The sequence below is a fragment of the Nicotiana attenuata genome, unplaced genomic scaffold (genome assembly GCF_001879085.1).
Source record: "Nicotiana attenuata strain UT unplaced genomic scaffold, NIATTr2, whole genome shotgun sequence".
Taxonomy (NCBI): domain Eukaryota; kingdom Viridiplantae; phylum Streptophyta; class Magnoliopsida; order Solanales; family Solanaceae; genus Nicotiana; species Nicotiana attenuata.
This window is the reverse complement of record NW_017671567.1, coordinates 154763-171503: the sequence shown is the minus strand read 5'-3', so window position 1 is coordinate 171503 and position 16741 is coordinate 154763. Positions and strand designations below refer to the sequence as shown.

Sequence of the window (16741 nt, the reverse complement as noted above, 5' to 3'; positions counted from 1 at the left end):
TTAAGTTCCATATCCGGAACTTAATATCTATGTTAACATGGATACCTATTTATCTTTTCTAAGACTCCTCTACATTTACAATAGCTCTCACCTTTAATGTGTAAATGTAATACAATTTCTCTAACTATATCCCTACTTTCTCTTCTTGTCTGTTGAAATCTTAGAAGGTTTCTTTCCATCCATGTTTGATATATTGCTGCTACAAATGCACTTCCCAGGATCTTCCAAAGTTCATTTCTGCTCTTTGTTCTTGTTGTCAGCCATGCAGTTTCCTCATGCCATCTTCCTACTTGACGATTTATTCCAAAGAGTTTTAGCAGCTGCTCCCAGATAAACCTTGAATATGAACATTCAAAGAACAAATGTTCATGAGTTTCCTCTGTATCAGTCATACACAAAACACATTCCTTAGGCACTGTTATCCCCCATTTGCTTAGCCTATCCACCGTTGCTAGTCTCTGATGCAATGGAATCCACAAAACAAACTGATGTCTAGGTAACATTCCTTGTGTCAAAAACAATGTTTTCCAGTTGAGCTTTCGATATTCTGGCATAAATGAAGTATACGCTTTACTGATTATATACTTCCCCTTTACTGCATATAGCTCCAACTCCTTCACTCCAGTAGTTAGCCATCTCCTTGCTTCAAATATTTTCCTTATCACCCAGCTATCTTGTTTAGGAGTTTCCATATTTTTCAAATCCTTCTTCTTCATATAGTGATTATGCATAAACAAAAGCCATAACTTGTCCTTCTTTTGTGCTATTGCCCATAATAGTTTACTTATTGATGTCTTGTTCCATACTGAGAAGTTTATTATATTCAAACCTTCTGCTGCTTTGGGTCTACAAACACTTTCCCATGCTATTGGTGCCTTCTTCCCTTCAATGCTTCCTTTCCATAGAAAGTTCCTGCATATAGCAGTAACCATTTCAAGTACTTTCTTTGGAATCAAAAAAACTTGTGCCCAATAGGTTTGCATTTCAAACAACACACTTTTTATCAACTAAACTCTTCCTGCATATGACAAAAACCTGGCTGTCCAGCATCTAATTCTTCCTGTTGTTCTATCCACCAGTGGCATACATTGGTTGATGTTGAGCTTCTTTGAGGACAATGGAACCCCAAAGTATTTGAATGGTATTTCTCCAATGGTCAGCTTCTTTCTTCAGAATTTCTTCTCTATACTGTGTAGATATTCCTGCCACATAGAGTGAGCTCTTCTCCATATTTGCTTGTAAACCAGATACAGTCGAGAATTTCTCAAATTGTTTCATCATCAATTCAATAGATACCCTGTCCGCTCTACAACACATTAGTAAATCATCAGCAAAACAGATATGAATTACTCCTAGTTTTGCACAATTGGGATGATAGTTGAAATCTGGATTTGAATTCAATTGCTTCAGAGCCCTGTTCAAGTACTCCATCACCAAAACAAATAGATAAGGTGACATTGGATGACCTTGTCTTAGCCCCTTCTTTGCCGAAAACTTTGGTGTCAAACCTCCATTAATCAGAAGTGAATAAGAGACTGTACTTACACACTCCATAATAAGGTTGACCATTTTGTATGGGATACCCATTCCAGCATTAGAATCCTTAAGAAATTCCAGTCAACAGAGTCGTATGCCTTTTTTATATCCACTTTTACTATACATCTTGGAGAAACTGTTTTCTGGTTGTATCCTTTGATCAGTTCATGGGCCAGTAGGACATTGTCCAAAATGTTTCTTCCTTCTATGAAAGCCAACGTGAAGGTCCCACCAAATAATCTACTACCAACTTTAGTCTGTTAGTGAGCAGCTTAGCAATGATCTTGTACATGGTCGAGCAGCATGCAATAGGTCTGAACTCCTTTACAAAGTTAGGATTTACCACCTTAGGAATGAGTGTGATAGTAGTACAATTTATTTCTTTAAGCAGCTTTCCTGTATCAAAGAATTCCATTACTGCCTTTATGACATCTTTACCAATTACTTGCCAGTTTTCTTTAAAGAACTCTGCTGGATATCCATCTATTCCTGGAGCTTTGTCACTTGGTAATTCTTGAACCACCTTTATAATCTCCTCTCTTGATACAGGCACCATCATTTCTTGCTGTTGTGCTAGTGATAAACAGGGTCCATCTCAATAGTAACATCAATTCCAGTCATTACTGGGGCAGCTTCACCTAACAACTTTTTGAAGAACTGTATGAACTCCTGGTGGATCTGCTTTGGATCAGTCACCCTCACATTCTGTTCTGTACAAATAGAAGTAAATTTATTCCTTGCTTGCCTAGCCTTCAACTGTGCATGGAAATATTTGGTATATGAGTCTCCATGTTTGATCCATATAGCCCTTGACTTCTGTCTTAAAATCTTCTCATAGACTGCATCCCATTTTTCAATTAGCATCAGCACTTTCTTTTCTTGTTCAATGAGATTTGGATTTAAATGATCATCATTTATATCCTGTTGTATACCAATTAACTCCTCCTTCAATTGTTTGAGTTTCACCTCCACTGATGAGTATTATCTCTCAATTCCCCTAGTATGAATCTCCAATAGCTTTAACTTTCTGCATATTTTATACATGGTGTGCCCTTGTATGTTTTGGTTCCATATAAGCTCAACTGTTCCCTTAAATTCTTCTTGTTGTAGCAGTATATTTAATAGTCTATAAGGTTTCCTCATCTTCATTCTGTACACCTCTGTATTCAACAATATAGGTGTATGATCAGAACATCCAGGAACTAGATATACTGCTTCAATTCCTGCATATACTCCAAACCAATCTGCATTTCCAAACACCCAGTCTATATGACTATAGATCCTGTCCTCAGCCCCTCTCTTATTGCTACATGAATATTGTATCCCTTTTTTATTGATCAGTCCTACTCCAATATCCTCAATGCACTGATTGAAGTCAATTACTTCATTTTGATGAACATGTGCTCCATTTATTCTATCCTCTACTGTCAGTATACTATTGAAATCGCCTAGAATTAACCAAGGACATTTAGTCATTGCATTTATACTCCTTAGTTGATCCCATAAAGCTTTCCTATCAACAATAGTATGTAGACCATACACAATAGTTAAGTAACTCTGAAAATCAGAATTATTATCTTGTATATGGCAATGGACCAGTTGTGATGATTATTGCAGCAAATCTAGCTTCATTTCTGCCTCTTTCCAACACACCCAAATTCTGCCATTAGGTGCTTCTGAATAGTTTTCCATCACTTTCCATTCTCTTTCAAACTTCATCTGAATTTTTTTTTTTGTTCTTTATTTCACTCTAGTCCCCAAACATCCTACCAAATCTACTTTATTCTTATTCAGGAAGTCTTTGAACTCTCTCTGTTTAAAGGACTTATTGAGTCCTCTAATATTCAAGTACTGAATATCATATTGGTGGAATGGTAGTTGGAGTAGGCCCTTTTGTAATCTCTTGTATATGCTTATTGCTTTCAGTCCTGTCAGGTGGTTCATTCTCATGTGTTGGATTGTGGGTCATGGGTCGCTCCATGTGGGCTGATCCGACCTGGTTAGGAGAGATAAGGGAGAGAGGTTAAGGGGAGTTACCACTAGACCACAAACACCCACTAAACTGAACGTGCAAAAAGGGGTGAGTGGTGGGTTATCTTCCTTAACCGCTATTACTCTCCCTATTTATGTGAAGGAGACAATATAAAAAAAAGGATGGTAAGAATTTTCTCTGACTCAAGAATTTTTTCTGAATCTCTTCTTCTCCCAACGAAAAATACACACAAGAAAGGGCATCTAATTGGTGGAAGATTAACTTTGTTTCCTAGTGATTCAAAGTTCGGTTTGGGGCAATTATTTCGGTGGTGAGTTCAACAATTCTTTCGCTGCGTTGACAGGTACGTTAATGTTGTTCTCGCCTCGCGATTATTAATCAAACAATGGTATCAGAGCAAGCGTTGTTTTTTTGAATTGCCTCGTAGAGAGATACTGCCTTGAAGAATCTTAATTTTTCTATACGCTAAAAGATACTGCCTTGATAGTGTGTTATGGTAAAACCCAGTTTCGCTTCTAACAATTAGGCAATTTTCTTCATTCTCTTATTCCATTATTGGTGCCAATAATTTATTGTTAACAGATGGGTATATACAAGAGTCCCTGTATCAACCAATGACAGATAAAGGGACAAAATCTATTCATAACTTTTGCCACATAATACGAGTATTTACATCATAATATTTACTTGATGATGACACATTAATTAGTTATATGATGTATCTTCACTAAAAAAGATATTACCACACTCAATTCTTCACATCAATCTGTATTAGTTAGTTATGATTAAGTGATAGCATATTGAAGTAAGAATATGCATTAACTAATTATGGTTAAGACGTAGAAGTGTGTATAAGATATATAACATATATATTCAATGATTTGGTGTTCATACTGCGGGTAAGTTTTACTCGGTGTGCTGAAGTGTCCTGTCACGACCCGGATTTCCCACCCTCGGGAGTCGTGATGGCGCCTACTAATGAGAGCTAGGCAAGCCAAATTTAATTACTTTTTCATTAATAGCATAATCCCTTTTAACAATTATCGGCAATAATACAAAAGCAACGAAATTAAATAATAAGCGGAAGTCTTAATATTATAGAAAACTGAATAGAAATGCGGAAGATTCAACAAAAGCCTCTACCCAAGACTGGTGTCACAATACTCACGAACTACTAAGAATACCAAATACAACGTCTGAAAGAGAACATAAACTGTTCGTCTCGAATACAATGAGATAACAGACAGAATAAAGGATAGGGGAGACGCCGGGCCTGCGGACGCCTGCAAGGCTACCTCGGATCTCTCTGGACTGAAGCCCTGCTCCCACACTACTGCTGCTACTGTCCGAAACCTAGATCTGTGCAAAATAGCACAGAGCGTAATATCAGCACAGATCCATGTGCTGGTAAGTGTCCGGCCTAACCCCGGCGAGGTAGTGATGAGGCTAGGACCAGACTCCAGATAAACCTGTGCAGATATATATACAAGTACAACGGAGAAGTAGCAAGAAAATAACAATTAAAGCTGGGGAAGGGAGCATGCTTCAGGGGCAACAGATAGAAATATAATATCAGGTAGAATAACACGTACATCTACAGTTTAACTTCTAGCAATAAATGAAAAGATAAGGCAACTTTCATATTCAACTCATCTTGTTGCAGGCGTGCAACTCGATCCCATTTCTCAATATCACTCGTGGTAGGCGTACCACCCCCTCCCATTTCAATATCACCTGTGGTAGGCGTACCACCCGCTCCCATTTCAATATCACTTGTGGTAGGCGTACCACCCGCTCCCATTTCAATATCACTTGTGGTAGGCGTACCACCCGCTCCCTTTTATTATCACTTGTGGTAGGCGTACCACCCGCTCCCTTTACTTTTAACACAATACACAGTACAATCCCGGCAAGGGAACAATCAAATTAACACTCTTCCCGGCAAAGGAACAATAACAACAAGTCAAACATCCCGACAAGGGAGAGTCAGCTATAACCAATCCTATTCAACTTCTTCTTGGCACAACTAATACCAATATTCAGTCACAACTTTCATAGGATCAAACAAGGGTATACAATTATCAAATTAAGACTCACGGTCATGCTCGACACCGACGCATGGATACTCGTCACCATGCCCATACGTCGTACTCGACACAAAACAAGTAGCAATTATGACTCAACTCCTAATCCCTCAAGCTAGGGTTAAACCAAACACTTACCTCGATGCTTTGAACTCAACTCAAGTCTCAACTATAGCTTTACCCCGTGATTCCACCTCCAATCCGCTCGAATCTAGTCATAAGTCACTTAATTACTTTAACAAACACTAAATGAATCAATTTGAATGAATAAAAAATGAATTTCTCAAAGTTTTGCCCAAAAATTCCAAAATTGCCCCCAGGCCCACGTGGTCAAAACCCGAGGTTCGAACCAAAACCCGGTTACCCATTCCCCCACGAACCTAAATATGTGATTTGTTTTGAAATCGGACCTCAAATTGAGGTCCAAATCCCCAATTTTAGAAAAACCTAGGTTTTACCCAAAACCCCCAATTTCACCCATGAAAATCATTGATTTTAAGTGGAAAACATGTTAAATGATGTTAATGATTGAAAGAATTGAGTAAAAATCGACTTACAAATGATTTGGAATGAAACTTGTTCTTGAAAAATCGCCTAAGGAGTTTTGGTTTTGAAAGAATGATGAAAAATAGTTCAAATTCGACTAAGTATAAAATTTGCTGGGCCTCAGATATGGGAATTGCGAACGGAACCAAATATGGGAAATGCGAAGTCATGTTCGCATTTGCAACACTTATGTCGCATTTGCGATAGTCCAGACTCTGCATTTGCGAGCCTGAAGGTCGCATTTGCGACTGGCTCACTTTCGCATTTGCGAACCAATTATTCGCATTTGCGACCCATCTACAATCTTCCCTTCCTCGCATTTGCGATGCCAGGCTCGCATTTGCGAGGCCTGCTTCGCAAATGCAAAAATTGCAGGACTGAATGCACCAGATTTTCTCTAAGTTCAAAATGCACTCCGACACCTATCCAAAACTCACCCGAGCCCTCGGGGCTCCAAGCCAGACATACATACCACCTCAAAATCATCCTACTGACTTATCCGTGCGATCAAATCGCCAAAACAACATCATATACATCGAATCAAGCCTCAAAACTCGTGATTTCTTCCAAATTTTCATAAAACATCAAATTTCCATTTTAAGTCCGAAACACGTCAAACGACGTCCGTTTTCAACCAAACTTTATAGAAAGTGCTTAAATCACATATAAGACTTGTACCGGGCGTCGGAACCAAAATACGGGCCCGATACCATAGTCTTCTAATCAAATTTCGTTTCCAATTTCCTTAATTATTTCCAGAAAACAATTTCACACAAAAATTTATTTCTCGGGCTTGGGACCTCAGAATTCGATTCCAGGCATACGCCCAAGTCCCATATTTTCCTACGGACCCTCCGGGACCGTCAAATCACGGGTCCGGATCCGTTTATCCAAAATGTTGACCAAAGTCAAATTTATTCATTTTAATATCAAAATTTAGCATTTTTCTCACATAGTTCATATTTAAGCTTTCCGGCTACGCGCCCGGACTGCGCACACAAATCGAGACAACCCTAAACGAGGTTTTCAAGGCCTCAAAAGTACAAAATAGGTAAGGAAACAGGTGATGATCCTTTGGGTCGTCACATGTCCATAGATGGTTGACACTATATAAAACAAATAGTCTTGAAGGAATTTTTTTTGAATTTCTGTATTGAATTTTTTTCTGAAAAAATTAAATGGCTTAGAGTATGGAACCCATAAGATGTTCATGGATTTAAAATGGAAACCATTTAAATCATGTTATTTGTAGTATCTTTCTTTGGAAAGGTTTTTGACTTATATAATCACCTATTGTCCTCTCATAATTAATATATATATATATATATATATATATATATATATATATATATATATATTGACAGAATATGCCAAGTCAATATTAACATGAATGGTTCTTCATCTTTTGGTCATGTTTCAGTGATTGAACACATGGGTTTTACCTCACTAAGTATTGCATTCTTTTCCAGTAGATAACTCTTGCTTTCTTAATATTAAAATAAGTTTAGTCATAATCCCTCAATTAATATCCTTCCACAAGTAATTGTGATATATGTTGTCACATTGAATGGTTGTAGCCATTCTTATTGTTTGCTTGGTCCTATTTCAGATATGGCTGAAGAAGGACAAGTTCGAATTACTCCAAGTGGGAGTTCTCGAAGTCAAGGAAGAGGACAACGTAGAAGGGTACGTCGTCGCAGGACTTATTTCTATAATGATTCAGACTCGGAGCCTGAAGTCATCAGGAATGTCCCAAGGGCGAGACAAAATAAGTTAAGGGATCGAAGGGCTGAAGAAGGGAAAGAGAAAAGAAATTTAGGGAGTTTAAGAAATTTAAGATGGGCCCTGATGTTTCCGTTCCTGAACATGTACACCTCTTTAAGATAAAAAGAGCTGAATTGGCTAATTACGTAGAAATTACTGATTGGGAAGCATTAGCTATTTTAGCGGACTCTCTTCGAGAGCCTTGTGGTGAAATTTTAACTGAGATTTATCATGATGTTTGGCCTAGTGCACCTTTTAGCGTATAAGAGCAAGAGTTTGTGTTCGATTGGTATATGGATGTCCTAGCAAACATGTAAATTTTTATTACGTGTTTTATTTTAATGAAATTTATATTATGTTTTTTGTCTCACTAGTTACATACATTGTTTATTATATCTTTTTTGTAATGGATTGAGACTTAAAATATGTACACACTAAGAAGTGATCTTAATATTAATTAAAAAATATTTAGATATAGATGATGAATGGAAACGTAGTGACCATTCGATTCTATACTAAATGTAGAATTAATATTATAATTAATTTTTTTGAGTGTGTAATCACATGCATAAATTAACTAAAGTATATATTGATGAGTTAAACTAGTAATATTGTCTCTAATAACAGACATGGCATCAAAAAGTATCATTGCTGACTTGAACAAGGGTGACAAACTAAAGGGTGAAAATTACGATATCTGAAATCGTAAGATGTAGTATGTACTCGAAGAGCAAGATGCTCTTGAAAGTATTAACCATGTAATGAGTCACCCAGAGGAGGGTAACATTGCCCAACACAGGAGGGATCTGGAAACTTACAATGTTTGGAAAAAGAAAGATTCCACTGCACGTGGAATAATTGTAAGTTCAGTTGCTGATGATCTCATCCACGAATGTGAGCAATATCCTACTGCTCAAGCCATGTGGGCACATTTAAGGGAGGCATATGGGGGTACGACTGTGACTTGCCTTCGTCAGCTGACAATCAAGTTTGACACGTACAAAAAGCATCATGATCACGGTGTCAAGCAACATCTAAGGGTGATGTCAAATATGATTGCTCAACTCAAAAGTGTTGGCCATGTTCTCTCTGATGAGCAGCAGGTTCAGGCAGTGATTCGGTCTCTTCCCAATAATTGGGAACATTTGAAGGGTAACTTGACCCACAATGATAGCATCAAAACTTTTGCTGATGTTGCCCGTCATGTGGAGCTTGAAGACGAGCAGCTTGGTGATGCTAAAGCTGTACCTAATGCCTTTGTGGTAGAATCAAGTGGTACAAAGAGATCAAGCTTCAAGCGCAAGAGAAACTGGAAAAATGACGGAAAGGGTAAGGAGACCGGAGAAGGACCCTCCAAGAAAAGAAACAAGCCAAATTCCAAGAAAGGAAAATGGTTCTACAAGCAGAAAGACAAGAGCAAGATGAAGTGTTACAATTGCCAAGTCCCAGGGCATTTTGCTCGTGAGTGCACTGAGCCGAAAAAGGTAGCATTTCAAGGCGCATCTCTTAGTGCTATATATGTTTCTAGCACTGTTTTACTAACTGAATCTTATCCTGTGTGGATTGTAGACTCAGGGGCCACCGACCATGTGAGCCACGATAGAGAAGCATTTATAGAGTTTCGTTGAGTTTCACCTGGATCAAAGCATGTATATGTGGGAAATAATGCTAATCTTGAAGTCAAAGGGATAGGCACTTGCAGAATGGACATGCGTGGTGGCCGATCTTTGATGTTGCATGACGTCCTATATGTTCCAGAGATTCGACGAAACCTAGTATCTGTGTCTGTTCTTCTAGATTTAGATTTCAATTTGAACTTTAGTCGCAGTGGTCTTAGAATTACTCAAGACAATGTTTTTTATGGTTTTGGACATCGTTATGATGGTTTTATTGTGTTAGATTGTAATCCTTCTACGTATAACTATTATGTTGACTGTTGTGTTATGGCATGTTATTCTAGTAACAATGATGTTGATGTTATTACATGGCATGCAAGATTAGGTCACATAGGGCAGGATCGAATGAATAGATTGGCTAAGGAAGGACATCTAGGTCCTTTCTCTAAAATTGAAATGCCAACTTGTGAAAATTGTCTTGCCGGAAAGATTACACGTAAACCATTTGGAAAGGCTAAGAGAGCTCATTTTCCATTGCAATTAATCCATTCTGATTTCTGTGGTCCAATGAATGTGAGGGCTAGGTCTGGTGCTTTATATTTCATTACGTTCATTGATGATTTCACATGCTTTGGCTATGTCTATCTGATCTCTCATAAATCTGAAGCACTTGAATGCTTTAAGAAATATGTGAATGAAGTTGAGAATCAATTAGACAAAAGGATTAAGACCTTAAGAACCGATAGAGGGCGTGAATATCTTTCAAAAGAATTTGAAGGATTGTGCAATGAAAAGGGAATCGCCAGACAGTTAACTATTCCATACACACCTCAACAAAATGGTGTAGTAGAAAGGAGGAATAGAACACTACTAGACATGATAAGGTCCATGATGGCGCAGGCAACTTTACCTATTTCCTTTTGGGGAGATGCGTTATTGACTGCAACTTATATATTGAACAAAGTGCCTTCTAAATCAGTTTCTTCCACTCCTTATGAGCTATGGACTGGTCATAAACCAAACTTAAAGGATTTACGACCTTGGGGTTGTGCTGCATATGTAAAAGATTCTTTTAGCAAGTTTGGTAAATTAGGTCAAAAAGGCAAGAAATGTATCTTTATAAGATATTCAGAACACTCCAAAGGGTATGTGTTTCATTGGTGAATTAGAGGACGGAAGTGTTACTGAGATTGAATCGCGAGATGTCACTTTTTGGAAAATGATTTTCCAAAGAAAGGCGAGGTAAAGAATGGAGAGCCTCTTTATGAAATGTTGAACTCAGATAGTCAGCAAGTGTCTTCTGACACAGTTGATCATCAAATTGATCAAGATCTTATTCTTGATCCGAGTGGGAGTGGGAGTGGGAACTCTCAATCCCGAAATCCTTCTGACGAACTTGAATTTCAACTACGAAAGAGTGCAAGGAAAATATACCCAACGTACTTATGAAATTGAAGATTATATTTCTTGGTATCTCCCACAGAAATGGATGAGCCAAAGTCTGTGACTGAGGCTTTATCGAGACCTGGAAAAGATGAGTGGATGAAAGCAATGAAAGAAGAATTAGAGTCCATGAAAACCAACAAAGTCTGGGATCTAGTTGATCTTCCGCCTGGGCGTAAAGCCATTGGGAACAAATGGGTTCTCAAAGTTAAACACAAAGCGGATGGGTCAATAGAAAGATACAGGGGACGATTGGTGGCAAAAGGCTTTACTCAAGAAGCTGGAATAGATTATGAGGAAACATTTTCACCAGTTGTGAAGTTTACCTCAATTCGCTTACTTTTGGCTATTATTGCACGTTTGGATTTGGAATTACATCAAATGGACGTGAAGACAGCTTTTCTCAATGGAGAACTGAACGAAGAAATCTACATGGAACAGCTTGTAGGCTTCATCATTAAAGGCCAAGAAAAGAAGGTCTGTAAATTGAAAAGATCTATTTATGGTCTGAAGCAATCTTCAAGGCAATGGTATTTGAGATTTCACAAGGAAATGATCTCATATGATTTCACCATGATCGATGAAGACCATCGCATTTATGTGAAGAAGTCTAATGGGATGTTTGTAATTCTTTCTCTTTATGTGGACGATATTTTATTGGCTGGAAACAATTTGGAGTATTTGAAAACTATCAAGTCATGGCTCTCAAAAGTCATTTGACATGAAATATATAGGCGAGGCAGACTATATCCTTGGAGTTAAGATCAAAAGAGACCGTCCCAAAAAGTTATTGAGTCTATCTCAAGAAACTTATATAAAGAAAATTTTGGAACGTTTTCGCATGAATGGTTGCAAATCCATGGATACTCCTATAGCGAGAGGTGAAACTTTAAGCCTTGAAATGTGTCCTAGGAATGAAAATGAAAAGGAAGACATGTCTCGAGTTCCATATTCAAGTGCTGTCGGGAGCTTGATGTACGCTATGATGTGTACTCGCCCAGACATTTGTTATGTCGTAGGTCTGGTTAGTAGGTATCAATCCAATCCTGGAAGAGATCATTGGAATGCTGTGAAGAGAATTTTCAGATACCTGAAGGGAACTGCAAATTATTCACTATGTTATAGTGGAAATGATTTATACTTGAGAGGATATACAGATGCTGATTGGGCTGGTGATCGAAATAATAGAAAATCAACATCCGGTTATGCCTTCTTACTTAATGGTGGTGCTATATCATGGAAAAGTAAGAAACAAACCTGTACAGCCCTTTCAACGATGGAAGCTGAGTTCGTGGCTTGTGCGTCTGCAGTACAAGAAGCTGTTTGGTTGAAGAGATTCTTTGAGCATTTGGATATTACAATGAACTCTCAGGCTCCCATGACTCTATATTGTGATAGTCAAACGGCTATTGCATATACAAAAGATCCAAAGTATCACAGAAGACCAAACACATTGACATCAAGTATAACTTTGTAAGAGACATGGTAGCAAGTGGAGAGATAAATTTACAGTAGATTCCTACGCGAAGCATGATAGCTGATCCTTTTACAAAGGCGATATCTAGAGACCTGTTTGAGAAATATGTTATGGCTCTAGGTTTGCGAAGGATATGAACATATTTATGTATTGTAAAATGATTTTAGTATTATAATATGCTCATCAATATTTGACTCTTGAATTTTTCTATATCTCGTATGCATGTGATGAATATTTTGTTGATAAAGTGTGTCGAACAAGTCGCGAGATTGGCTCTCTCACACGGGCAATCGCCTCTTGCGTTAAGAATCGTGAAGAGATGAGACCTTATATAACCTTGGATAATGCGGGGTTATATTTACTTGTAGAGGTCGTTCTTGATAGCTTACGAATTTCACTATTCGATTATGACTTGTTGTAATACCCTATATATTTTTAATAAGGGTGTATTGGTCATTAGCATAATAATAATAATAATAATAATTATTATTATTATAAGAAACTAAAAACAAAAAAAAAGACAAACAAACAAAAAATGAAACTAAATAAACAAAACAAAAAAAGAAGAAAGAATACAAATGGGCTTAGCCCATTAACGTGACATAAGTCACTAGGGTAGGAAAAAAGGAAAAAAAAAACAAACAAACATCTATCTGCCAAATTGAAAGGGATTAGGGGAAGGGGAAACGCAGACAGAAGCAACGGGTTTTAGAAGAAGAGAAAAAAATCCCTAGAAGAAAAGCAAGAAAGCATCGAACTGGAAAAAACAAAAGAAAGAGAGTCTCGGGTGTTTCTTTAGCACCGAAGATCGTGTTTCATCTAATCTTTGGCATACAATTCATTGGGTTTCAGCAATACACTCCAGGTAGTTATATGTATTTCTTCCTCTTTTAAGACAATGAAATTTTATATACATAATTCTGATAGGGCTGAGTATATATAATTTTGGAATTGGATTAAGAATTTGAAAGATGAAGCTAAGGAAAATCAGTTTTTTTCCAAGTTCTGTAATTAGCTGGACTCGATGGTATTCATAGGACACATGGTATCTAAGAATAAAAAAAAAGGTAGATTCTAAGAAGATATAAACAATTCATAAATGGCCGAGACCCATTTCCCCTACAGAGATTACTTTTGGCTTGACAAGCTACTATAGGCATTTGTGTAGGGTTTCTCTAGAATAGCACCATCATTCACCAAGTTAACATTAAAAATTGCTAAATTTCAGTGGATGGAGAAATGTACAACGAGAAAGCATGTTTGACAATCACACTAATGTTAGCCTTATTCCAATAGGCTCTAGAGGATTCACAATGTTATGTGAAACTTCGAGGGTAGGATTAGGATATTTTCTCATGCAAAATAGTTGCGTGATAGCCTATGCTCTAAGGAAATTGAAGAAGCTCAAGTCGTATTATGCCATTCATGATTTGGAGATGGTCATATTGGTATTTCCTTTTAAGATTTAGAGACACTATTTATAACCTATGAGATTTATACCTAGTACAAGAGCCTAAAGTACATAAAGTACATTTAAAACCAAAAGAGATATAAATATTTAGCAATACTGATGGAGGGAACTACTGAAGATATAATTGTATTGTTTTGTATTGTTCGGGAAAGATAAATATTATAGCTTATGCAAAAAAAAAAATTATGGGTGATTTTGCGCATTTAGCTCCTGTAGAGATACTTCTGGACGAAGATATGCATAGACTAGAGGGTACACGTATTAGATTCGATGTGAAAAAAAAATCAAAGACATTATTTGCTATTGGTCAAGCCTGATGTAGAGTGTATAAAGGCTAGCCAATAAGAGGATGAACAATTGTTTAATTTCCGAGATTAGTTTCTAGCTGGTAAAAGCAAGGATATGACTATTAGTAATGAGGGTATTCTACGACTAGGTTATTAATGTGTAGCAACCATATATGGGTTGAGACAAGTTATTTGTGATGGAGCTCACAACTCTAGATACACTGTATATCTCAGGTCTGTAAGATGCACCATGACTAAAAAAAATAATAATAATATTGATTGGTTGGAAAAGAAAGAAAAAAAATCGTTAACTTTGTTTCTAACTATTTGACATGTCAATATGTTAAGGCAAGCACTTGCGACTCACAGGCCCACTAAAACAACTCAAGATTTTGAAGTGGAAATACAATAGAACAATACATTATATGACTAAATTACTCAAACCATTAGAGGTATGATTATATGTGGTTAAGTTGTAAATTGGCTTACCAAGTAGGCACGTTTGTTGCTAGTCAAACCTCTTATAGTGAGGTAAAATATGCATAGAATACATGAACAGAAAATTATCTGACTCAATAGAGCTCTATTGTCCATCAACTCTAATAGAGGATTGCATTCACTTCAGGATTTGAAAACCTTTTCAAGAAATACTAGGTACACGAGTAGATCTTAGTACTAGTTTTATCGAACGCAAACGCAAAGTTCGAATGTGCTATACAGATCTTGGAGGATATGTTGAGAGATTGTATTCTTGAGTTTGGAGTAGGTGAGACGCTTATCTATCTTTAGCTGAATTTGCTTATAACAATAGCTTCCAGTCCAGATGGAATCATATGAAGCATTATATGGTAGAAGATGTTGTTCTCCTATCGGAGGGTTTGAAGCTGGTGAGACTAACTTATTGGGACCCGACTTAGTACAAGAAGCTATTGACAAGGTCCAATTGATTAGACCGTGATTGCTCACAGTTTAAAGCAGAAAAATATCTTATGCGGATAAGAGAAGAAGAGACTTAATGTTCACAATTGGAGACAGTGTTCATACAGGTATCTCCTATGAAGGGCGTGGTGCGATTCGGAAAAAGAGATAAGTTGAGCCCGAGGTTTACAGGTCAGTATGAAATACTTGACCGAGTGGGAGCTGTGGTATATCGTTTGGAACTTACTCCTTAGTTATCTTATATTCATCTAGTGTTTCATATCTCCATTTAAAAAAAAAGTATATCAAACTCCTCTCAAGTGCTTGAAGCACCTACTATACCACTCGATGAGAAGTTGTTATCGATAGACAAGTGAGGAAGTTACAGTCAAAAGAAATTGTGGTTGTTGAAGTCTTGTGGAGAAATCATACCATTGAAGAAGCTACTTGGGAAGTGGAAGGTCATATATGAGTCAAGTATCCCCATTTGTTTCAGTCTACAGGTACGTACTTGAATTAAATTCGGAGACCGAATTTCATAAGGTGGGGAGGATGTAATACCCTATATATTTTTAATAAGGGTGTATTGGTCATTAACATAATAATAATAATAATAATAATAATAATAATAACAATTATAAGAAACTAAATACAAAAAAAAAAAGACAAACAATGAAACTAAATAAACAAAACAAAAAAAGAAGAAAGAATACAAATGGGCTTAGCCCATTAACGTGACATAAGTCACTAGGGTAGGAAAAAAGGAAAAAAAAAAACAAACAAACATCTATCTGCCAAATTGAAAGGGATTAGGGGAAGGGGAAACGCAAACAGAAGCAAGAGTTTTAGAAGAAGAGAAAAAATCCCTAGAAGAAAAGCAAGAAAGCATCGAACTGGAAAAAACAAAAGAAAGAGAGTCTCGGGTGTTTCTTTAGCACCGAAGATCATGTTTCATCTAATCTTTAGCATACAACTCATTGGGTTTCAGCAATACACTCCAGGTAGTTACATGTATTTCTTCCTCTTTTAAGACAATGAAATTTTATATACATAATTCTGATAGGGCTGAGTATATATAATTTTGGAATTGGATTAAGAATTTGAAAGATGAAGCTAAGGAAATTTGGAGAAATTCATGAGACTTTTCCGTGAATTAACTAGGTATATCATATGAATAGGTTGTATTTAATAGGTTTTGAAGTATTCTCAACTACCAGTAGCGTGAGTAAGTATAAATTGACGAATTAAGAGTCAAACATGAAATCCAAGGGCTGAGTATTCTAAATTAGCTATGAATTAGCTAAAACAAGGAAATTAACATGAGATCGATATTATGTAATTATAGATTGATTGGAGGAAGTTGTACGAATTGCTCGGGGTGAAGTATTTGGTATTTCGGCACGAGTACGGTAAGTAGTAACCTTACCACAATTTGTGTTTTCATAATCTGCATGGTTTCTATATGATTTTGAAAATAAATGTATTACCGATGCTTTGAAATTGCATGTGGGACAAGTCCTTTACTTGATATGGTACCGAACAGTTTACTTGAGATGTTTACCGATTAATCTAAATGTTTTCACGTTTACTAGATATGTTGTACCGT

General features: G+C 36.9%; 2 protein-coding genes across 2 annotated transcripts; both read right to left on the bottom strand.

Moving 5' to 3' along the window:
* Nucleotides 1–1068: 1068 nt before the first annotated feature.
* On the bottom strand, nucleotides 1069–2092 carry LOC109209032. The gene is made up of 2 exons (XM_019372197.1): nucleotides 1784–2092; nucleotides 1069–1602 (listed from the first exon to the last, which is right to left on the bottom strand). Exons 1-2 carry the CDS (start codon nucleotides 2090–2092, stop codon nucleotides 1069–1071), a joined length of 843 nt encoding a protein of 280 aa, XP_019227742.1.
* A 17-nt stretch (nucleotides 2093–2109) lies between these two features.
* Nucleotides 2110–3012, bottom strand: LOC109209031. The gene is made up of 2 exons (XM_019372196.1): nucleotides 2695–3012; nucleotides 2110–2457 (listed from the first exon to the last, which is right to left on the bottom strand). Exons 1-2 carry the CDS (start codon nucleotides 3010–3012, stop codon nucleotides 2110–2112), a joined length of 666 nt encoding a protein of 221 aa, XP_019227741.1.
* Between the last annotated feature and the right edge of the window lie 13729 nt (nucleotides 3013–16741).

Coding starts and splice junctions, on each gene's coding strand:
- LOC109209032 (XM_019372197.1), bottom strand. CDS start 2,092: ATGGTGCCTGTATCAAGAGAGGAGATTATAAAGGTGGTTCAAGAATTA. Junction 1,603..1,783: donor TCACTAACAGACTAAAGTTG/GTAGTAGATTAT, acceptor GAATTTCTTAAG/GATTCTAATGCTGGAATGGG.
- LOC109209031 (XM_019372196.1), bottom strand. CDS start 3,012: ATGACTAAATGTCCTTGGTTAATTCTAGGCGATTTCAATAGTATACTG. Junction 2,458..2,694: donor CTATATTGTTGAATACAGAG/GTGTACAGAATG, acceptor GGTATACAACAG/GATATAAATGATGATCATTT.